A 24,809-nucleotide genomic window follows, 5' to 3' on the forward strand; every position below is an offset into this window, starting at 1 on the left:
CGTCAAAATAAAAGTTCGAAATAAAACAAAATTCATTATTTAGCTATAAATAAATAACGCTAGTTTTCGGGTGTTTCTGCTTCATAGTAACGTTAAAGTTGTGATGCAAGAAACTATTTTTTAACCAAATCAAAGGAAACAATATTCACGGTTTTATTTATATAACGTTATAAACATTTGCTAGACACTTGCTACATGCTAGCAAGAGCCGGCATGTACAGTTTCATTATACAACAAATCACTTCATGATTAACTATAAAAATTAAATGAGAAAAGAAAAACAATAAAATAAAATAAAAAATAATTAAAAAGAGGAGAAGATTATCACAAAATCGTCACGTTTAATGTCTGATTTCTTTAAAAAATCCGTGATCTTCAATGCCTGTTAGAAATACAATACGAAGTGGGTCTCAGATCGGACAAGAACCACTACATTAAGTTCTAGTTGATCCTTTGTTATCAGAAGTGGCGTATATGAAAGGTAAAGGCCTCTAGATTTTGCTTATTTGAGCTCAATAAAATCTGATCATGCCTTGATTATTAATGATTTGATGAGGACAGTGCGGTCTGACTCTGCTCAGACTAAAGTCTCATCACTGAACAGAAATAATGTCCAGTATAGAATATAAAGTCCTGCTGCAGTGGAGACAGAATGAATATTGTGTCTGACTCCATCATGAGCTTGGAGGACTGCATCCATACATCTCTGACATGACTCACATCACTGATTAATAAAGTCATCTGGAATGAAGAAGAAAGCCTTCTTGCAGGACTCACAGAGCTCATCATTGTGTTCATCTTCAATGCCTCCTCCTTCGTTTTACCCCAGAAATGCTCAATAATGTTCACTTCTGGGGACAGGGCTGGCCAATCCTGGAGCAGCTTGACCTTCTCTGCTTTCAGGAGCTTTGATGTGGAGGCTGAAGTTTGAGAAGAAATCCACCTTCTGACACTTTTACACACGGTCAACTAGAAGTCAAGTTATTATTGTTGCTCTTACAACTGGGATCCACGACAAGACTTTTGTCAGGCAGTGTAGATCACAAATCTATAACTGTATCACAAATAACAAAAGATGTGCTGAGTTTCTTCTTGACAGAAGTTGCTGTGTCTGTGATTGAGCATCACACAGACTGCTGCCGAAGAGTCTTTTTTTTTATGTCAGTCCAAAGATGAGGGCGATGATGAGTATGAGAACACAGACGGACACACAGCCGCCGATCAGGATCAACTTCTGTGGGGGATACAGATTCGCTTGGTTATAACATTTTTAAAAGCAAAGATGACATTGTTTGTTATGACAACTTGACATAAATAAACACATCACAGCTTGTTTTTGTCTTTGTCAAGACAACTTGACGTTACCAAGACAACAAAACACATTTTCGTATGACTAAACTCGTACAAATTCGTACGAATTAGCTGCTAAACTGACGAAACGTAGTTACATTTCCTCATGAGATCAAACAGGGTTTACAGTGGTCAAGTTTAAATTAAACTAAAATTTGTGTTGAAGACAAAAGGTTCAAATATTTATCTAACCCTGCTGAAAAATCCAGCTTAAACCAGCCTAGGCTGGTTGGCTGGTTTTAGCTGATCAACCAGGCTGGTTTTAGAGGGGTTTTGGCCACTTCCAGGCTGGTTTCCAGCCATTTCCAGCCTGGTCTTAGCTGGTTAGGCTGGGAGATGACCAGCTAAAACCAGCTTGACCAGCCTAGCAGGCTTGGAGCCCAGCCTAAACCAGCTATGTCCAGCTTAAACCAGGCTTGTCAAGATGGTTTTAGCTGGATTTAGCTGGTCATTTTCCAGCCTGACCAGCTAAGACCAGGCTGGAAATGGCTGGAAACCAGCCTGGAAGTGGCCAAAACCCCTTTAAAACCAGCCTGGTTGACCAGCTAAAACCAGCCAACCAGCCTAGGCTGGTTTAAGCTGGATTTTTTTAGCAGGGAAGATATATATTGATATAATGTTCTTAATGTTTTGTGATTGGAGTCAGACAAAACGAAAGATAAATATCTGAATATTCTCATATTAAAATTGGAGTCAGATATAGAGGTAAATTTAAAGTAAATCAACATTGTGCACTGGAAAGACCGAGCAGGCATTGTACCTTCATCCACCAGTGGACACCTCCATTGGACCAACTGGGTGGACCCTACAAAGCTAACCCATGGTTAGATTATTAAATAGCCACTATTCGTAGAACCGGTAAATAAATATAGTGAAATCAGCTTAAACACAGTTAATAACCACAGTTAGAACCGTGAAAATTGGTTCAATTTTGGCATGGATAACACGCAACTCAATAGGCTATATATATATATATATATATATATATATATATATATATATATATATATATATATATATATATATATATATATATATATATATATATAGTAAGGATAAAAATAAAAATTTCTGTTGATCTGTCATAAGTGAGTTTTTTCCGTGATATTATTCGGTTGGCATTTGTAAAACAGCCATTATAAACCATTAGGTCACAAGGCCTACCCGCCAGTTTATTTATTTATTAAGCCTATTTTAATAACTTGTTTTCAGGTTATTTTCATTGAGCCATGAGCTACAAGTCAAAACAAAATCGATATGCTAACTGTAATTTAGCTCTTAAAATAGGTTTAGTGTATATTTTCTGGTGTTTAATTTTGCATGAGCAAATAGCAGTACAGGCAAGGCAAGTTTATTTCTATAGCACATTTCATACACAGTGGCAATTCAAAGTGCTTTACATAAACAGGAATAAAAAAGACGAGTGTAAGAAGATAAAAACAAATAATAAGAAATATAAATATAAGAATAAAAAATAGATAAAAATGTGTTAAAATAGGTTATAAGATAATGAAAAAGAAAAGAAAGACATGATAGTGCGATCTGTCGGACGCAGCACAGTGATCATTCAGTAAAGGCACAGCTAAACAGATGTGTGTTCAGCCTTGATTTGAATGTGCCTAATGTTGGAGCACATCTGATCATTTCTGGAAGCTGATTCCAGCAGCGGGGGGCGCTGTAGCTGAGGCTGATTCACCCTGCTCTGACTGAACTCTTGGAACTTCTAGTTTATATGATCCTAAAGATCTGAGTGATCTGTTTGTATTCAGTCAGCATATCTGATATGTATTGAGCTCCTTGGCCATTTAGTGATTTAGAGAAGTAATAATACTTTAAAGTATATTCTGAATGTAACTGGAGCCAGTGTAGAGACCTGAGGACAGGTGTGATGTGCTCTGATTTCCTGGTTCTGGTCAGAATCCTGGCCGCAGCGTTCTGGATGTCTTTTTGGGAAGACCAGTGAGAAGGCCATTACAGTAATCCACCCTGCTGCTGATTAAACCATGAACAAGTTTCTCTAAGTCTTCACTGAAAACAAAGCATCTGATTCTTGCAATGTTTCTAAGATGATAGTATGCTGATTTACTGACTGCTTTGACATGACTATTGAAACTCAGATCTGACTCCCCAAGATTCTTGACCTTATTTTTTCTAGCCTAAATTGCATATTTTTAAAGATTATCATTCAGCCTGCAGCGCATGTAAGAGGTGGATCCACTTACGCACTATACTGGACCTATTTCATTTATAACTGTAAACTCGTCTTCGTAGGCCGATCAGCTTTAAACTCAAAAGGCATTTTTTGAGCTGCATAATGGGATATTTCTTTACACAACTGTAAAAGTGCGCTTTAGCGATGTCAAAATGAAAGCAAACATTTAAAAGGGTTCTGCGTTTTATCAATGTTAGCCTAATTTTAATACTATTATTAATAATATTGAATATAATAAATGAATGCCCCCCTTTCCCCGCTGTAGCGCCGGGCCTGGCTCTGCATGTTCCACATTAAACTCAATCCTCCTACCTGACCACAACAGGAGATGGATGGCACCATAGAAAGAGGAAAGACAAGATAAAAGTTAAATTCAGAAAACTGGTTGCTATATCTCACCGTTCTGCTAGTCTTCTGGATTTTAATAGCCGCTTTGGTTTCCTCTTTAGCCTTCTCCACATATTCCTGAGCACTGGAGACGTTTGTCTCTATATTGTTAATTAACTCTCCCTAAAAGAAGAGAGAGAAATACAGCTCATTTCTATTGCTCTTAATTAAATAGATTAGAACAATGGAAAAAAAAGATAATTATAAACCGTATAAGTCTAATATCTGTTAATGTTTTCTGCAACCCAGGCTCATTCTGAAAACGTAGTCCTGTGATTGTTTCTGGAGACCGCGAAATACGTCCCAGGAGGTATGCAGTTTTTGTTTTCGCGAATCCGCGAGAGCCCGCTGTGTACGCTTTTTCGTATCTCGAATGTCTCTTGTGAGTGCCGTTCGCGCCCGCGCTGTTCTTGCGTGAACCCACCAGAGGCCGCTGTCTGACTGACCGAATGATTGACTGTGCAACCGGCCAATCGGCTGACCCACCCTCCTCCTTCCCTGAACCCAACCAGGTTTACGGATTGACCCGCCCGCCGGCTCCCTTCCCCTTAACCTGAGCAACAATTTAGAAAAGCCGTCTAGAAAAAGAAAAGCCCTCATCTGTATTTTTTTTACCACGTTTTCAGATTTCACCACGTTCTCGCCCTGTTATGAACTCGTTCACTTTATTTTTTGGATTCTGTTTTGTCTTACCTGATTTCTGGAAATCGCTCTTCCCCGGACTCGAACCCGGTCGCCATGGTCAACTCCTCCTCTCTGCATCTGAAGTCTGCCAACGTACACGATGAGCTGACCGGACCAACTGGTTGCAGCGGGAAAGCACTCCACACGGAGGTAAGCGGTCAGCCGGTAAGCGCGAAAGGGAACGGCGTCACACCACCCCGTAGCGTTCGCTTAAAAAAAATGAAATGCAGCCATACGTACCTCCCGGGAACGTCCAGAAACGTCCACAGGACTACCTTTTTACAATGAGCCTGGGTTGGTTTTCTTTATCTAAAATGCTCTCATTCTCCCACAGTTGTCCACATGGCTCTGGCTCCTGCAGCTCATAATACTCACACAGCGTGATCATACTGAATGCTAAAATATCAACCAAGGCTCATTATAGAAACCTACCTCTGTATACATTTCTGGAGAGCGCCAAACTAAAGTCAGATATGTTTGAAATTGAGTCAAAACAACTTTCGCAAGGATCTTGGTCGATTAGAAATAGGCCGGAAATTGGAGAAAGAGGCTGAATTGAGGTTTGGTTTTTTGAGATATGGTGTCACTACACCACATTTAGGATAGTTAGGGAAGGAGCCAGTGGACAAGCACAGTAGCAGACCAGGAGCAAATGTATCCATAACTTGCCTAAAGGAAAGAGGTGGGAGAATATCCTAAGGATGGATTGAAGGTTTTGAATGACAATCAGTCTCATTATATGAGATCAAATCAATGTGCTGAAGCCCAGACTGTAACCAGGGGAAGTGACACTGTGAGGTGCGAATCCACATGCAGGTTTATTAGCGAGGTCAGGCCAGCAATGGTCAACACATGGGGAAAAAGGAGTGAACAGGCAATCCAGAATCATAGTCAATAGGCAGGCAGATGGTCAAAGGCATGCAGCAAACAGGATTAAACAAATAAACAAGGCAAGGATCAAAAACACAGTAAAGCAAGACAAAGGAAACGCGTTGTAATGTCGCTAGAACAGATAACAAGACCCTAAAGTGAGTGTACGTGCTGCTTAAATAGTGTGTGTATTCAGTGCTTGACAATCCTCTGGTGGTGCGTCTGTCATCAGTCAGAATGAGGAACGTGTGTGTGAGCAGAGTGCATGTATGTAGTTGTAGTCCATGAAGTGGTGGTTGTGTAGTCCATAAGCGATTGTGTGTGAATTCCAGCGATCTATAGACTTCCAATCGCTGGTGATCGTGACACAGACCAAGTGGAAGAGCATAGAGGAACATCATGAAAAATGTATCGTACTCTACTCTTAGCTCATACCTGGTTCTCCACCAGCACGGCCAAATCCACAAACATATCCTGAAGCTCTCGGATGCAGCTCTCCAACTGGATGATTTCATTGTGTCGTGTCTCGATCTCATTCATGGCCTGTTTAGTGATGCTGCAGTCCATGAAGACCTTGAGCAAAAAAAAAAAAAGAAGTGGGATACACTGTAAAAATGCTTTAATTTTGACGTATTATTTCCCAAAACAAGACAATATGTTTTATTTGTCAAGAAAATACTTCTTGATTTAAAGGTTTTTAGATATTTGGACTAGAAACACGACTAAAACTCTAGGTAAGAAAAGCATTTTTTTTGTTGCAATGTACGCTGGCTGTTAATGACGATGTAAACATCCACTCACCCCTGTTGTGAAGATGGATGGGTTGTCACTTTCCAATATGGTCTCCAACTCCTCTTTTGTTGTCTTTCTACCTGCTACAAAAATAGTTGAACAATATTAGTTTGCTGGTATTACATAAGATAATTCATTCATTCATTCATTCATTTTCTGCTACTTTTCTGGGGCCGGGTCGCGGGGGCAGCAGTCTTAGGAGAGAGCCTCAGACTTCCCTCTAACCAGACACTTCCTCCAGCTCCTCCAGGGGGATCCCGAGGCGTTCCCAGGCCAGAGAGACATAGTCCCTCCAGCGTGTCCTGGGTCTTCCAAGAGGCCTTTTCCCGGTGGGACATGCCTGGAACACCTTCCGAGGTAGGCATCCAGGAGGCATCCGAAACAGATGCCTGAGCCACCTCAGCTGACTTCTCTCGATGTGGAGGAGCAGTGGCTCTTGGGTAATATTGAGCAATCTTCTGTTTGCTTACAAAGCGACTTCTGTTTTAGGTTTTCGTATTTTAGGTATTCGTATTTTTGTCTTTATGTCACATCCTAGAGGTTTATTATTACCCCATTCTGTCAGATGCCTACAAACGGGCATTAGATGATTACTAAATTATGAAGTGCACATCGTTTATAACAAGCACTCAACATTATTTACCTTCCTGTGAGTTTTTTTCTTCTTCCATTTATTTCAGATTCAGATTCAGGAATTTTTCACAGTATTTCCTATAATATTTGTTCTTCTGGAGAAAGTCTTATTTGTTTTATTTTGGCTAGAATAAAAGCGGTTTTTAATTGTTTTAAACTCATTTTAAGGTCAATACTATTAGCTCCCCTTAAGCAATATTAGTTTTGGATTGTCTCCAGAACAAACCACTGTTATACAATGACTTGCCTAATTACCCTAACCTTACCCTAGTTAAGCCTTTAAACGTCACTTTGGGGACAATGGGGTTCGAATCCAGTGAGGAACGGTTCCAAAAAGCAGACAAAAACAAAACAATAAAATAAACAACTAAATAACAGGGTGAGAATGTGGCTGTGGGTGCTGGTCAATTGGTGCTTTTGAAAACACTTTTGGTTGAGTTTAGGGGAAGGAGAGGGTAGGGGGATCAGTCAGTAGGTTAGTCAGGGAGTCAGTCAGTCGACAGCAGCCTTTGGTGGATTTGCAGGAGCGAATGAACAGCAGGTGCGAACGGCACTCATGAGAGAAATTTGATATCTAAAAACAGTAACCCAAGCTCATTCTGAAAACGTAGCCCCGCGGACGTTTCTGGAGACCGCGATTTCCGCTGCATTTTGTTTTTTTAAGCGAACACTATGGAGCAGTGTGACGCCACTCCTCTTTGCGTTTGTGAGCTGGACTGACGGTTCACTTCCTCCGTGTGGAGGGCTTTCCCGCCGCAACCAGTTTGTCCGGTTAGCTCGTCGTGTTACGTCAGCGGAGCGGAGGCCTGGAGGAGGATGAGCCGGCTGCGTTCGTCGACCGGGTCCGAGTCAGAAGAAGAGCGGTTCCAGAAATCAGGTAAGACAAAAAACAGAATCCAAAAAATAAAAGCGGACGAGTTCGAAAAGGGGCGGTGAAATGCGGTGAAATGCGAAAACGAGTCAAAATCAGATGAGGGCTTTTCTTTTTCTGCTCGGCTTTTGTAAATGGTCGCTTGGGTTTCAGAAAGAAAGAGGAGAAGGAGGAGGGTGGCCGGGTTGGCCGATTGGCCGGTCGCCCAGTCAGTCATTCAGTCATTCAGTAAGTCGGTCAGTCGGACAGACGGTCGATCGACAGAGGCGTCAGGTGGCTTTTTATGCAAGAACAGCGCGCTTGCGAGAGGCGTTTGAGACAAGAAAAAGTACCTCCCAGGACATATTTCGCAGTCTCAAGAAACTTCCGCGGGGCTAAGTTTCCAGAATAAGCCTGGGTTGAAAAAAAGTCTGCACAGCGACCTCTGTTGGATTCACGAAAACAAAACTGCAAATAAACGTAGCTCCTGGCACATATTAGGCGCTCTCCAGAAATGTGTACGGGGGTACGTAATCAGTATGAGCCTGGATTGAATAATTCTGACTAAATCTGCACAAATAAATATAAAATTACACTTTGATTTCATGCTGACTTTAAGTTTTAGATGTGTGCAACTCACTGATCTCAAGCTGTCTCTGTATCCGTCCTTTGCATCGTTCCCTGTATTCTGATTGTGCTGCATTATACTCCGACATCACCTCTACAAATTTACGTGACAGGGTGGAGTGCTGCAATACAGAGAACACGGTCACACTTTACAATAACAGTGCATGAATGTTTGATCGTTATCCTTCATCAGGGACCGCCACAGCAGAATCAACCGCCAAGTTGTCCAGCATATGTTTTACACAGCAAAAAAAATAAAAAATTTAGCTGTATCCCAGCACTGGGAAACACCCATACACACTCACATTTGCAAACACACTCATACACTACGGCCAATTTAGTACATCGATTCCCCTATAGCGCATGTGTTTGGACTGTGGGGGAAACTTGCACTTGGTAATGTAAGTGTAGTTACTGTAAACATTTATATTAATGTTTGCTACACATTTAGCACATCTGCCAGTAATCAGTAAGTCACAGAGTGGTGTGTCTGACCGCTCTCACCTGTGTTTTTCGTATCCTCACATCAGCTGATTGACCATTAAATGCCTCCTCATGCTCTATGCTCTGCTGGATATCTGTAAAAAGAGAAATAAAGAGACAACATCTATATGTTTTTAACAGCAGACGGCGCTCTAGGCTAGTGTTTAACAGCAGACGGCGCTCTAGGCTAGCGTTCAACAGCAGATGGCGCTCTAGGCTAGTGTTTAACAGCAGACGGCGCTCTAGGCTAGTGTTTAAAAGCAGACGGCGCTCTAGACTAGTGTTTAACAGCAAATGGCGCTCTAGACTAGTGTTTAACAGCAGACGGCGCTCTAGACTAGTGTTTAAGAGCAGACAGTGTTCTAGGTTAGTGTTTAACAGCAGACGGCGCTCTAGACTAGTGTTTAAGAGCAGACAGTGTTCTAGGTTAGTGTTTAACAGCAGATGGCTCTCTAGACTAGTGTTTAACAGCAAATGGTGCTCTAGGCTAGTGTTTAACAGCAAATGGTGCTCTAGGCTAGTGTTTATCAGCAAATGGTGCTCTAGGCTAGTGTTTAACAGCAAATGGCGCTCTAGGCTAGTGTTTAACAGCAAATGGCGCTCTAGGCTAGTGTTTAACAGCAAATGGCGCTCTAGGCTAATGTTTAACAGCAAATGGCGATCTAGGCTAACAGCAGACGGCGCTCTAGGCTAGTGTTTAACAGCAGACGGGGCTCTAGGCTAGTGTTTAACAGCTGACAGCACTCTAGGCTAGTGTTTAACAGCCGACAGTGCTCTAGGCTAGTGTTTAACAGCAGACGGTGCTCTAGGCTAGTGTTTAACAGCAGATGGCGCTCTAGGCTAATGTTTAACAGAAAATGGCGATCTAGGCTAACAGCAGACGGTGCTCTATGCTAGTGTTTAACAGCAGACGGTGCTCTAGGCTAGTGTTTAACAGCCGACAGTGCTCTAGGCTAATGTTTAACAGCAGATGGCGCTCTAGGCTAGTGTTTAACAGCAAATGGCGATCTAGGCTAACAGCAGACGGCGCTCTAGGCTAGTGTTTAACAGCAGACGGGGCTCTAGGCTAGTGTTTAACAGCAGACGGTGCTCTAGGCTAGTGTTTAACAGCAGACGGTGCTCTAGGCTAGTGTTTAACAGCCGACGGTGCTCTAGACTAGTGTTTAACAGCAGACGGTGCTCTAGGCTAGTGTTTAACAGCAGACGGTGCTCTAGGCTAGTGTTTAACAGCCGACGGTGCTCTAGACTAGTGTTTAACAGCAGACGGCGCTCTAGGCTAGTGTTTAACAGCAGACAGTGCTCTAGACTAGTGTTTAACAGCAGACGGCGCTCTAGGCTAGTGTTTAACAGCAGACGGTGCTCTAGGCTAGTGTTTAACAGCTGACGGTGCTCTAGGTTAGTGTTTAACAGCAGATGGCGCTCTAGGCTACTGTTTAACATCACTGGTGTTTTGGCTCTGTTATATGAATCTCAGTAATTTATTATTTTAAGAGGTAATCAGTTTTCTAATGTGTTATTATATAACATAGCTTGATCCAGTTTAAGCTTGTGTGCTATTAAAGATGACAAACTCACGCTGTAACCTGGAGCGCACTTTATTAGCCAACGTCTTGATATCGTTCATCAGTTCCTCAAACTCTGTTTTTGTTTCTGTTCAAAAAAAAGAAAGAAAGATGCAGAATATGTTTGCATATGCACAATAAAAATGTCCAACGCTGTACTTAAAGTAGCATAAATGATGATGCATCGTGACAACAGTCTTTTTGGTGTGTGGTTGGGAACAAGATTATAAATGTAAATCACCAAAAATATAATCTCAATCGGTGGGGTCAGAGAACTGGATTTTAGTGTCATCATCAGACTGTAAAAGCTGATTGACAAACATTGTGAATCTATAAAGGATGCTGCTGAAAGACATACTCTCATCTGGGTTTGGGGAGGCCAGTGTGGCGCTATGGTTTCTCTTCACTTCTCCTACTTTCTCTGCCAAAGAGTCGATGAACTCCCGAATCTCTTCAACCTGAGAAAGACGAAGATAGCAAGCTTAAAACACCAAAGTGGATGAAAACATGAATAAAATGAGCGATTGCTCCATAATAAAGCCAATGACACACAGAGTGTGAGCATGCAAAATTATGTGGGATGTTGCTGAGAGAAAAAGTTATATGTTATAAATATATATAAATAAATAAATACATTTAACATGTTTTTATTATTTAGTTATTTAGGGTAACAGCATCTCCACATCAAAAGCTACTGTTCAGCCCACCATTCAGCAAACATCTGAAAAACAAATCACCTATAAACTTACATCCAAGCATGCTATAGACTTGTGCTATATAAAAAAATGGCTTTTTTGTTGAAAATACTATGAAGACAGAATGAAGACAGCAGAAGGCAATGATTTATTTGAATTATTTAGCCTGACATGTTCATTGCCCTAAAATATTTTAAATGTAAAATATATTGTGTTCAATGGTGGAAAAAAATTTTTAACTCAGACTTTTAAAAAGAGCATAGTTTCGGGCAGTAATCACAATACCGCAACATTTTTATCCAAGGTTATACTGGTGGGTGACCCATACCCTGCTCAAAAAAAACAGTTTAAATCAGCCTAGGCTGGATGGCTGGTTTAAGCTGATCAACCAGCCTGGTTTTAAACGGATTTTGGCAATTTCCAGGCTGGTTCCAGCCATGTCCAGCCTAGTCTTAACTAGTCAGGCTGAGAAATGACCAGCTAAAACCATCTAAAACCAGGCTGGTTTAAGCTGGTCAAGATGATTTTAGCTGGTCATCTCCCAGCCTGAACAGCTAAGACGAGGCGGCTATGATTTCCTTTAATGCAAAAGAAAGGTTACATAAAAAATAGTGTTACATATAACCAATTCAGAGACAGTAATATTATAGTGTAACTATTAACTTTTAAAGGACAAAACTTTCACAAAAATTTCACAAACTGCACTAATCACAAATGAATAAAGACCAATATGTTCTAGCATCTTTATGTGGCTGATCAGTGAACAGAACTATAAGATAACAGCTAAATTCAAGACGTTGCTCTGAATTTGAGGATTATACTGGTGAAAAGCAATTAATGATAATATCAAACCTGCTCAAAGAACTCATCCATAAAGCCATCTTCAATCACCATTTTATTGTTCATAGTCACCTCATTCTGCTCTTCCAGCTCTTTTCCCTGATGAATAGAAATACAGAAAGTCGTGAGGAGATTCATATTCATTTAAAGGTTTAGATTACCCAAACTTGTAGAGTCTGAGATGATAGTAATATAGTTTTTTGCATTTTCCTTTGAATTAAATATGCTGTTTAGCATTTCAATGAAATGCATTTAATAAACAAGGATTTATTCTGTAACAAAATACTTTTGGATGTGTTTGTGCCCTAAAAAGCCAATCGCACAACAGACAGAACCCCCCTGATGTTCTGTTTATTCAATGATAGTGAGTAGGCTAAATACAGGTTAATGATTGCTGTGCTCGGATCAGATCACTACATATACAGAAAACTCTCAGTTTCAGTTGCAATGAAAATATCCAGCCTAATCACCACAGCTCTCTGACTTCAGATGATCTTTTTTATCATGCTTTATCATCAAACATTAGCGTGATCACGTGCGTACATGTACAAAAAATTGTCCACGCTCATTCACGTTTACCAATTCTTCTCTTACAGTGACTCAATTATACTATAGGTTAGGTTAGTTTAATCATTCCTTAGGGAATTTGATTTGAGACAAGCGACACATGATCGTTTTAAAAACATACAAAACAAATTATAGGACGAGTACTAAAAAAACAGATGCTGAGGTCAATTAAAATTCATGTCCATCCTTCAAATTCATTTACATTCCAGCATATTTACAAGTGATTTAAAGTAGAAGTAGCAGTTGGTATCTATTAGTGTACTATAGCAACAGCACTACCCTGCTGAAAAAAAAAACTGTTAAAACCAGCTAAGACGAGCTAAGACCAGCTTAACCAGCTAAAACCAACCTGACCAACTAAGACCTAAAAAGTGGCCAAAACCCCACTAAAACCAGCCTGACCAGCTAAAACCAGCTAAAACCAGCTTGACCAACATGACTAAGACCAGCTAAAAAGTAGCCAAAACCCCTCTAAAACCAGCCTGTCCAGCTTGACTAGCTAAAACCAGCTAAGACCAACCTGACCTGAGGCTGTTTTAAGCTGTTTTTTTTCCCCCAGTAGGTTAGTTGGCTAGTAATTGGTAGCCTACTGTACTATAAACTAGCTAGTAGTTGACTAATAGTTGGTAGCCTAATGTTGGTATACTAGCCTATACTATACACTAGCGAGTATTTGGTAGACAAGTCATTGGTATAAATTAGCCTAATATACTAGCAACACCAGTTGGTTGGTAATTGGTACATAGCCTACTATACTATAAACTAGTTAGTAGTTGGCTAATAGTTGGTAAGCTAATTGTTGGTATACAATAGCCTACTATACTATAAACTAGCAAGTAGTTGGCAGACACGTAGCTGGTATACTGTATAATAGCCTAATATACTATACACTAGCTAGTACTTGGCTAATATTTGTTATGCTAGTAGTTGGTATACTCGCCTACTATACAATAGACTAGCTAATAGTTGCAGGCTAGCAGTTGGTATATACTAGCCCACTATGTTAGATACTCTAGCATCAAACAAATCACAAGATACTAAGTGATCAGTATGAAGTTGTGTCTGTTCGACTGCAGTAAACTCAACACATACTCACATGTCTGAGCTCCTGTGTGCGGTCCTTCATGTTTCATTCAGTCAGTCTGTCAGGTGTTATTGATCGCAGCCAAACTCCACATTTCCAGCGAACAGGCGACCTTCCCAGAACTCTGGCTGACATTCCATACAAGCTAGCTAATGTTTTTTTTAAAAGCACAATGTTTGATAAAGGGTTTTATTAAATGTTTAATAAATGTTCCAAGGATTTATTTAATTACAAATAATGTTCATATGATGTTAAATGTTACTAAACTTCAGTGCAAAATGCAGCTGCCAGAGGTCTTACCAGGAAATATGATCATATTACTCCATTTTATCCTCCTTACACTGGCTGCCTGTTGAGTTTCATATATTGCTTTTTTACCTATAAAGCTTTAAATAATCTAGCTCCATTTATCTAACCAACCTCCTGCCTTGCTACAATCCAACCCGCTCTGTATATATCTAAACTGGTAGCCAGAATAACAAAGTCCACTAAAGGAGGTCGAGCCCTCTCGTTTATGGCTCCTAAACTCTGCAATAGCCTTCCTGATAATGTCCGCGGCTCAGACACACTTTCTCAGTTTAAAACTAGATTTAAGACCCATCTTTTTAGTAAAGCATACACTCAATGCATCGCATAACAGTATGATGCATGAGTGTGCTCCACGCAGGTGAGTGGGCTTGACAAACCACCTGTAGTAGACACTCCTCCTGTCTTAATACACCAAGCACTTTGTTAGGAATACTTTTATGGGTTATGTTTGTTTCTATTTTCACTTATATTACTTCATTTTTGTATTGATATTTAATAGCTCTTGTTTATTTTCTTTGTTCTCCATTTCCACCTGAAGATACTCATCCCAAGGCCTCTAGAAAATGTGCAGTGCTATTGATGCGATTTAAGACCTGTCAAGAGATGATGCCAACCATCAAGGACTACGAGGACAACACATACACTTAATACTATTCATTGAACATGTACACATAGACATCATCTATACAACACTCACCGGCCACTTTATTAGGTACACCTTACTACCACCGGTTTGGAACTTTGGACCCACTTTTGCCTTTAGAACTGCCTTAATCCTTCGTGTCAGAGATTCAACAAGCTACTGGAAATATTCCTCAGAGATTTTGCTCCATATTGTCATGATAGCATCACACAGTTGCTGCAGATTTGTCGGCTGCACATCCATGATGCCAATCTCCCGTTCCACCACATCCCAAAGCTGCTCTGTTGGATTGAGCTCTGGTGACTGTGGAGGCCATTTGAGTACAGTGAACTCAATGTCATGTTCAAGAAACCAGTCTGAGATGATTGAGCTTTATGACATGGTGTGTTATCCTGTTGCCAATAAAATCTCCCCCACACCATTACACCACCACCAGCCTGAACCGCTGATACAAGGCAGGATGGATCCATGCTTTCATGTTGTTGAGGCCAAATTGTGAGCCAAGCATCCGAATGTGTCAGCAGAAATGGAAACTCATCAGAGCAGGCAACGTTTCTCCAATCTTCTATTGTGCAGTTTTGGTGAGCCTGTGTGAATTGTAGCCTCAGTTTCCTGTTCTTAGCTGACAGGAGCGGCACCCGGTGTGGTCTGCTGCTGTCCACCTAAAAGGTTGGACGTGTTGTGTGTTCAGAGATGCTCTTCTGCAGACCTCGGTTGTCGCTCACTGGATATTTCCTCTGTGTCGGAGCATTCTCTGTAAACCCTAGAGATGGTTGTGCGTGAAAATCCAAGTAGATCAGCAGTTTCTGAAATACTCAGAGCAGCCTTTCTGGCACCAACAACCATGCCATGTTTGAAGTCACTTAAATCCCCTTTCTTCCCCATTCTGATGCTCGCTTTGAACAGCAGCAGATTATCTTGACCATGTCTACATGCCTAAATGCATTGAATTGCTGCCCTTTGATTGGCTGATTAGAAATTTGTGTTAACAAGCATTTGGACAGGGGTACCTAATAAAGTGGCCAGTTAGTGTTTATAACTGCAGGTGACCAACTATGTTTAACTTGAACTGTTAAAAGCTACTAGTTAAAGTTATGAGTAACTAATCACCTTAACTTTTCTGATATTATTGATAATACAATCGTGTGCACATTTTGTAAAGCTGTTTTAAAACAAAAATTATTGTGAAAGATGCGATACAAATAAACTTGAACTGAATTGATTTTTGAAACTTGGCTAGAAGACAGTGGTAGAACCAACCAGTGATGAGGAAACCCCTTTACTTATAAGTGTTTTGCAATTGCTAAGGATATTAATATTTATATTGATAATGCAGATTACTCTATAGCTGTTTTGTCCTGACTCAAAACCTACTGATTAAAATGCTTTAAATAATAATATTTAAAGAGTTCTGTTAAAGGACACCACCAATTGTCCTGATAACTACAAAAGTGGAGAAATTATAAATGCATTTATAAGCACATGTCAGGCCAAAACTTCTCCAAGACCCTAAATCTGTCAGCTGTATAGGATCCACGAGTACTTTTGGGAAGGTGAATCAAGAGGCTTTACATGCCTTGATTTCACCATCACTGACCGGCTGTACGGCGACATGATGGCTCAGTGGTTAGCACTCCGGCCTTTCCCACAGTCCAAACACATGCGCTTTAGGTCAATTGAATAAAGTATACTGTAGCGTATACTGTGCGAATGTGAGACTGTATGGGTGTTTCCCAGTACTGGGTTGTGGCTGGAAGGACATCTGCGTCGTAAAACTTATGCTATAATAGTCCAAATACATGCGCTATAGGTGAATTGGGCTAAATTGTCCAAAGTGCATGTTTGTGAATGAGTGTGTATGGGTTTTTTCCAGTGATGGGTTGCAGCTGAAAGGGCATCTACTGTGTAAAACATATGCTGGAATAGTTGGCGGTGTGGTGACTCCTGATAAATAAGGGACGAAGGAAAATTACATTAATATAGTTTATTAAGGATTCAGCTAATTCAGAGATAATCCATATATTGATCCCACTGCACAAAAAGTCCATTCATTGTTTGTTTGTTAATAAATCTCTCTCCATTTGTGTCTCTATTGTGTTGAGATCCTCATAAAGGTCATAGTTCTCACTGATCAGCACAGGTATGAGTGGTAACTGGATCCAGTAAATTGGATATCAGACAACTCTGCTGTATGTTCAGTGGATGTACGATGCACTTGAAGAGTTAAAATTTAGGTTTCCGGTGTCGGCCGGTGTACTTGGTGTCAGCCCTTACGTCCCTGAAAACAGAAGAAGAAACTGCTCAAAACAATGACCACTTTCCAAAGAAAATATAATACAGAGCAATAGATTTATTGGAAAAAGTATTTCCTTGTATTGAATGTTTTAAATGTTGTTACAGACATACAGTGCCATCCTGTAACTGTTTTGCAGCATATGAAATGCCCCAAACACTATTTTTTATAGTCCAAAATGGGAAAAAATTTAGTTTTTACTCTCAAAACAAGTTCAAAAAAATGTTCTACATTATATATGCATTAACAAACAGTCAGGAAATTTTTTTATATAAATTCGGACCACGAGTCCACATACATGGACATAATTTTTTCTCTAAAAGTACATCATATCAAAAGATGATCCTTAGGTTTTTATTCTAATTAGGTTCCAATAAGCCCAAATATTAAAGAGAAATCAAAAATGCATGTAAAAAACACCTTGGGCCTTACAAATTGTTAACTACTGTATGTGTCTTGGTCAGTGAATAAACAGGTTATGACACGTCATTATAATGCTGAATACAGTACACAAGTGCTCTTACTGTACATAACTAAATAAATAATAGGGGCATCACATTGGCACAATCGCCTCACAGAAAGAAGGTCACTGATTTGAGCCCCGGCTGGGTCAGTTTGCCTGTTCTTTCTGTGTTGGCGTGGGTTTCCTCCAGGGGCTCCAGTTTCCCCCACAGTCCAAACACATGAGCTATAGGGGAATTGATGAACTAAATCGGCCGCAGTGTGTGAATGTAAGAGTGTATGGGTGTTTCCCAGTGCTGGGTTGCAGATGGAAGGGCATCCGCAGCGTAAAACATATGCTGGATAAGTTGGCGGTTCATTCCGCTGTGGCGACCCCAGATTAATAAAGGGACTAAGCCAAAAAGAAAATGAATGAATGAATAACAGAAGCTAAAACATACTTTCCCTGTCGGCGGCGTCTTTCCTTCTTATCCAAGATCCAGTCCTTACTTTTCTTCGCAGACTTCCCTTTCATATTTTTGAAACGAGACCTTTAAAAATAAAGAAAATAGATGGTGATGGAGAAATATAAAACACTCACTCTTATCTTTACTGAAATAAAGAGTTCAGTTGAACTAATATTGCTGAAGGGGGCTAATAACATTGACCCTAAAGTGTTTTAAAACAATTAAAAACTGCATTTATTCTAGCCGAAATGAAACAATTTCACCAGAAGAACAAATATTGGAGGAAATACTGTGAAAAATTCCAGAATCTGCTCAACATCATTTGAGAAATAATTGAAAATAAGTCACAGAACGGCGAATAATTCTGACTTTAACTGTACATTCAGAAACATAAGCTTACCTCTGTGCAGTGAACTGAGCCTGATTTACAACGCCTCTGACTGCCGTTTCTGAATCCAAACCCTGATCAGAAAGAAGATTATAAACAAGATGTGCTCACATGTGTGTGTGTACGTGTGTGTGTTTTATATCATGGTGGGGACTTAAACCTGAATGCACACAGACTCATGGGGACCAAATTTGAGATCCTCATGGAAAAACACGCTTGTATATGAATCACACAGAATGAAGTATTTTGTGAATATAAAAGTGCGGGTTCCAGTGAGGTCTGGTTTATGCCGAGTTCAGACTGCAGGATATTGAAAGTAGTGGCGTCACGGATGTTTTCGTCGAGTCAAAATCATGCAGGGTGAACTCGACATAAGTGGTAAGGGGAGGGAATGTATGGTTTGTATAGTAGAAATGTGAATTTCTGAGAGACCCCACTGGGATATAACAAGTGTGTGTGTGTGTTAGGGTTGTAACAATATACCGGTATGACGGTCTACCACGATTTGAACGTGCACGATTATCATACCATGAACAATTGCATATCAACGGTTTTAACCTTTAAAGACCGAGACAGCCGCCCGCGGCTAAAAATAAGTATTGCTCTTAAATGTTTAATAACTTTTGATCCGCTGATCCGATTCATACAATTCAAAGATTGACATAAAGAAGAGAATCTCAGCTTTCCAGTGCTGTATCACGTAACATTCGCGGACTTTCAGAGGCTCCGGAATCAGTGCGGTTACGTCATCAAAATTTGACAACGCTGATTTGACAAAGAAACGCTCGTCACTGTGTCTCCGGACAAACCAGACATGATACATTGATGCATTGTCCCTCCTCCATGCCCAGATTGGTTCAAACTCGCTATATCACAACCAATAAGCATAGGTTTCGCTTTTGTTTGTGGACCAACAACGAGCTTTTTGAACAACACGGAATGAGAGATAGGCATACATTTATGCACGGCTAAATAAAACGCAAAAAAAAAAAGTTTTGCATGAAATAATTCTCATACTAAGTACTTTTGCATGCACAGCAGCACAGAAACATGACAAAACAGTGACACAGCAAAGACGAACTGCTGCTCTTGCTGTTTTCAAAAGACGCAAATGAAGGTGCAGCTGTTTGTCTGCATTGTAGACAACCATATCCAAATCCATATCCACAGACAACCATATCCATGCTGGCACATAAAACCTAAGGATGTGCCATATTGAATCTAGTTTCGTTATGTAACTATTTATAGTATAGTAAATATTTATATCTATTTTTTTACTGAGGATTTGCACCATGTTTATTTGGACTTTATTTGGACTTTGACACATTATTTATTATTTTCTTATTTTTTTTATTTGTTCATTGTAAGTGGTGTTGTTTATAGTAACTGAAAATATATTATTTGGAAAAAGTCAAATTTGCTTCACTGTTCTATTATTTTGTAACATACCGTATACCGCGAAACCGTCAAACCGTGGTATTGTTTTAGACGATTATCATACCGTAAAAAATTCATACCGTTACAACCCTAGTGTGTGTACATGTTTTTTTGACATATCAGGAGACAAATCTGTATAATGACATGGGTATGACACAGGTATTACAAAAAGGAGGAAATATGAGGACATTGGTGACATCCTCATTTCTCAAAAAGCTTATAAATCCTACAGAACGGGTTTAATCAGAGTAAAGCTGCACACAGTCACCTGTGATGGTTGGGTTTAGGGGTTGGGGCAATACAATGTACGATTTGGACAGTATAAAATGAATGGAAACCTATGTAATGTCCCCACTTTTCACAAAAACAAACGTGTGTGTGTGTGTCTGTCCACAATGAGGATGTGCATACCTTGGGTAAAACACCTGAAACACCAGCAAACAAACACAGGAAAAACCTATGGAGAGACATAAATGCAGTGCCATACATTACAATAATCCCGATCATTAAACATAATGATCCTGACATTAACTAGCTGTTATGAGATGAGTTACTTTTTGGCTTTGCTGCTGTTGGGATAGTCTACCACCATCCCGCCTGTAAATCCAGCTTTCATGGCCTGAGCCGTTATCAGCTCCAACTGAGAGGAAAAAAACACAAAACACACAAAAAGTAAAGCCTACAGTCTTCTGAGGTGAAGCAAATAACTAAGCATGAATGATTGGGAATTTATTGGGAAGAGTACAGGGTTATTCTGGATTATTATTGGGAAGATGGAAGTGTTTTAGATGGTATAGAAAAGGAATAATCAACACTGTGAGTGGCGCAGTAGGTAGTGCTGTCGCCTCACAGCACAAAGGTCGCTGAATTGAGCATCGGCTGGGTTAGTTGGCATTTCTGTGTGGAGTTTGCATGTTCTCCCTGCATTCAAGTGGGTTTCCTCCGGGTGCTCGGTTTCCCCCATAGTTCAAAGACATGCGGTACAGGTGAATTGGGTAGGCTAAATTGTCTGTAGTGTATGAGTGTCTGTGTGAATGAGTGTGTGTGGATGTTTCCCAGAGATGGGTTGCAGCTAGAAGGGCATCCGCTGTGTAAAAACGTGCTGGATGAGTTGGCGGTTCATTCTGCTGTGGCGACCCCGGATTAATAAAAGGACTAAGCCGAAAAGAAAATGAATGAATGGATGAAAACAACAATGCATTGTATAGATAATAAAAAAATACATCTTTAAATTCTCCTGCCTGAACACTTACAATCACTGACCATAAAAACACATGCAAAACTAATAAACTTTCACTCCATTATGCTTAAAACTCTTCAGTGAATCCAACGATATTCTGGTTGTGAACTTGAATGCAAACATATAGTCAACATTGCACTTCTTCCTGCGATGCGACTATTGTGGATGTACACATTGCGACATCAATGCTGAAAACATATATTGTGTAGCACTAAACGATAGCAAACTTCATATCTCATTTGTAAGGATTCACCAAACTAAAATAGCTGATATTAAATATTTGATGACTATTTATGTTTTATTAATAAATCAGTACAAAATAATGGTTTTGATTGCTGGACTGGGGAAAAAAAGCCTTTGTGCAACAGCTTCGAATACTGCTTCTTGATTTGATCATTAAACTGAGAGATGTATTTGGATGAAACATAATTTTGTGGCAATTATTGATGATATTTGATCTAATATTTTTTCGAGAGTTGTCACTTTGAGCATAAAATGACTTTTGGACAAAATTTTAAAATGGTGCCATGCTTTCAGATTAATTTATATTCCTTTTTTTAGACAACATACACTGCAAAAAACGGTTATTTTCTTACTTTTTGCACTTGTTTTTAGTCCAAATATCTAAAAATACTTCAATCAAGAAGTATTTTCTAGACAATCAACAAATAATGACTTGTTTTCAGAAATAATGAGTTAAAATTAAGTGAGTTTTTCCTTAAAACAAGCAAATTACACTACCTGACAAGAGTCTCGTCATTGATCGTAGTTGTAAGACAAACAATAATAGCTTGACGTCTAGTTGATGATGTGTTAAAGTATCAGAAGGTGGATTTCTCTGCTGAATCATCTGCTGATCTGCATCCCAATCATCACCAATACTGCTGAAGACCTACTGGAACCAGCATGGACTCAAGATTCTCACAGAAATCAGTCAAGTTTAGTGAAGGAGAAATCATGGTTTGGGGTTCATCATGCTAGAGATCTGCAGAGTGGATGATCAACATCAACAGCCTGAGGTATCAAGACATTTGTGCTGCCCATTACATTACAAACCACAGGAGAGGGACAATTCTCCAGCAGGATAGCGCTCCTTCTCATACTTCAGCCTCCACATCAAAGCTCCTGAAAGCAGAGAAGGTCAAGCTGCTCCAGGATTGGCCAGCCCAGTCACCAGACATAAACATTATTGAGCTAATGATGAAGGAGGAGGCATTGAAGATGAAAAACAAAGACTCTTGATGAGGTCTGTGAGTCCTGCTGAACGCTTTCTTCTTCATCCCAGATGACTTTATTAATCAGTGATGTGAGTCATGTCAGAGATGTATGGATGCAGTCCTCCAAGCTCATGATGGAGTCAGACACAATATTCATTCTGTCTCCACTGCAGCAGGACTTTATATTCTATACTGGACATTATTTCTGTTCAGTGATGAGACTTTAGTCTGAGCAGAGTCAGACCGCACTGTCCTCATCAAATCATTAATCAAGGCATGATCAGATTTAATTGAGCTCAAATAAGCAAAATCAAGAGGCCTTTACCTTTCATAGAGACACTTCTGACACCAAATGATCAACTAGAAGTCAAGTTATTATTTGCTGTTCCTAAAATTTGAATAGGAGACAAGAATTCTGTCAGGTAGTGTAATCTGCCAACGGGATAAGCAAAGTAATCTTGTCTTTGCTTTAAAATCACATTAATCTGCAGGCCTCACTTGCTTGTTTTCAGGAAAAACTCACTTAATTTTGACTAATTAGTTCTGAAAACCAAACCATAATTAGTGTTTGTCTAGAAAAAGCTTCTTGATTTAAGTATTTTGAGATTTCTGGACAAGAAACCAGACAAAAACTGGATGTACTGACCTGCTCGGAGTTTTCAGGGTATATCTGGAAAACAGCACGCGCTCCTCTCGCCTACAAAGACACAAACAATATGCTGAGTTAGTCGGTGTGAGATGAAAATCAGTGTGTGAAAAACACAAACAAAAAAAACAAACTCACCAGCGATGAGTATAATGTGCTGAAGAAGCGGTACAGTCTCTTTGGTGGACTGTGTGTTTTCTTGTCTGCGTTACACAACCACTGCAGCGCTGAAATACTGACAGCAAATAAACTCAATTACACCAAACAAACTTGTAAAATTAGCCAATATATTTATCCATAACATACATACATACATACATACATACATATATATATATATATATATATATATATATATATATATATATATATATATATATATATATATATATATATATATATATATATATATATATATATACACACACACACACACACACACACATACATACATACATATATATATATATATATATATATATATATATATATATATATATATATATATATATATATATATACACACACACACACACACACACACACACACACACACACACACACACACACACACACACACACACATACATACATTCATACATACATACATACACACATACATACACACATACATACACACATATATATATATATATACAATATATCCAAAAACAAAAGATGTCACACTTTGATTATTGGTTACAAATCTTGATGTGAGACAAATGTCCAGGTCAGATTTTATGAAATTTAAACCAATAATTTTACAGTCTGAAATACTGACAGCAAAATAAAGTCATTTTGATATACAGAATATACGAGTGCACTCCTCGAAAATCTCTCATTTTAAATATGAAGCTCTACCATATTATATTTGTGCTTCTACATTAGATTAGTCAATACTGAAGCCAAATCTGAAGCGTATCTAACGAAATACCTCATGATAACAGTCCAAGTTTAGCACACCTAAATTTATAAAAACAGAGAGAAAAATTTTAAACGAAACATTTAGAAAGAGCAAAGTTCAAGAGAATAAAAAAATAATAAAACTTTGTTGAATTAAAATATTTTGCATAATTTTAAATGTATTATCTTTATATTTCTAAAGATATTAAGTAAATAAAATATTATTTGAATACATATATCTGTTTAATAAATCTGTTTTGTTCAAATGCACCCAAGTATATAACCTATATTCACTGAGAAATGGAGAAATATATTCAGTTTCAAAATGGGCTGTCTTCATTTATGTAGAGCAGTGGTTCTCAAACTTTTTTCACCAAGTACCACCTCAAAAACAATCGTCTCTCCAAGTACCACCAAAATGACTAGTATTGAAATAAAGTAGCGTAGTTGGCCAAATTAAGCAGCTACAGCACTGCACAGTTCAAAAACGAGGCATATTCATATTGATAAACTTTGACAACTTGACCATGTGACTCGCGGAGCGTGATTCTGAAAAGTTACGATGTTTTCAACTGGGCACGCCTGGAATACCCAAGTGCATCGTGCTGCAGTTCCAACTCATCTTGCTAGCCTGTGGGTTAAATTTTAATGCTCAAGTGACTGAGATGTAACAGGAGAATACGTTCATTTTTCAAAATAAAAGATTTTTCAAAATAAAGGATCGTTCAGACTCAGATAATAATAATTTATTTGTGCGGATTGTACTAATTGATCTATGACCGGTGCTGGTCTGTGGCCTGTTCTGCCTCATTTAGATTGATTTTTAGCAGCTAATGACTCGATGCACTAAAGTAAACATTCTAAGCACAGCGCTTTAAGAAAACAGCCATGTCTGATCACATCGGTGTTATCGTACGCATCAAATTATTAAAATTGAATATATTTTTTCTTTCATTACTCAGTGATTCCTCTGCGTACCACTATAAGTAAGCCTGCGTACCTCTAGTGGTACACGCATCACAGTTTGAGAACCACTGATGCAGAGAAATAAACAAACTGAATTCTGATTTTACATCAAGTCATGAAGAGATTATACCTTATACACCCGTCAAACATGCCCGGTCTGAAGGGCATTCCCTCACCCATATCGCCCAGCAGGAGATCTCCCTCCACCTCTCGCTCCAAGGCC

At 39.3% G+C, this 24,809-nt stretch overlaps 2 protein-coding genes across 2 annotated transcripts in view; both read right to left on the reverse strand.

Annotated features, from left to right (window-relative positions):
• Positions 1-137: 137 nt before the first annotated feature.
• stx1a (syntaxin 1A (brain)) lies at positions 138-13,696 on the reverse strand. The gene is made up of 10 exons (XM_001345280.9): positions 13,649-13,696; positions 11,998-12,084; positions 10,809-10,908; positions 10,464-10,538; positions 8,910-8,983; positions 8,419-8,527; positions 6,305-6,378; positions 5,939-6,076; positions 3,962-4,072; positions 138-1,234 (listed from the first exon to the last, which is right to left on the reverse strand). Exons 1-10 carry the CDS (start codon positions 13,676-13,678, stop codon positions 1,157-1,159), a joined length of 876 nt encoding a protein of 291 aa, XP_001345316.3. The 5' UTR covers positions 13,679-13,696; the 3' UTR covers positions 138-1,156.
• A 2,861-nt stretch (positions 13,697-16,557) lies between these two features.
• The window catches only part of bud23 (BUD23 rRNA methyltransferase and ribosome maturation factor), a 15,332-nt gene continuing 7,080 nt past the window's right edge, over positions 16,558-24,809 (reverse strand). The window contains exons 5-12 of the mRNA NM_001082879.1: positions 24,717-24,809; positions 22,856-22,952; positions 22,718-22,768; positions 20,169-20,254; positions 20,026-20,071; positions 18,190-18,251; positions 17,784-17,873; positions 16,558-16,866 (exon numbers count right to left, since the gene is read on the reverse strand). The exon at positions 24,717-24,809 is cut by the window's right edge and continues 4 nt beyond it. Coding sequence (NP_001076348.1) covers positions 16,812-16,866; positions 17,784-17,873; positions 18,190-18,251; positions 20,026-20,071; positions 20,169-20,254; positions 22,718-22,768; positions 22,856-22,952; positions 24,717-24,809 — 580 coding nt within the window. The 3' untranslated portion in view covers positions 16,558-16,811. The remainder of the gene's footprint in view (positions 16,867-17,783; positions 17,874-18,189; positions 18,252-20,025; positions 20,072-20,168; positions 20,255-22,717; positions 22,769-22,855; positions 22,953-24,716) is intronic.

This window comes from Danio rerio, chromosome 15 (assembly GCF_049306965.1).
Source record: "Danio rerio strain Tuebingen ecotype United States chromosome 15, GRCz12tu, whole genome shotgun sequence".
Classification (NCBI taxonomy): domain Eukaryota; kingdom Metazoa; phylum Chordata; class Actinopteri; order Cypriniformes; family Danionidae; genus Danio; species Danio rerio.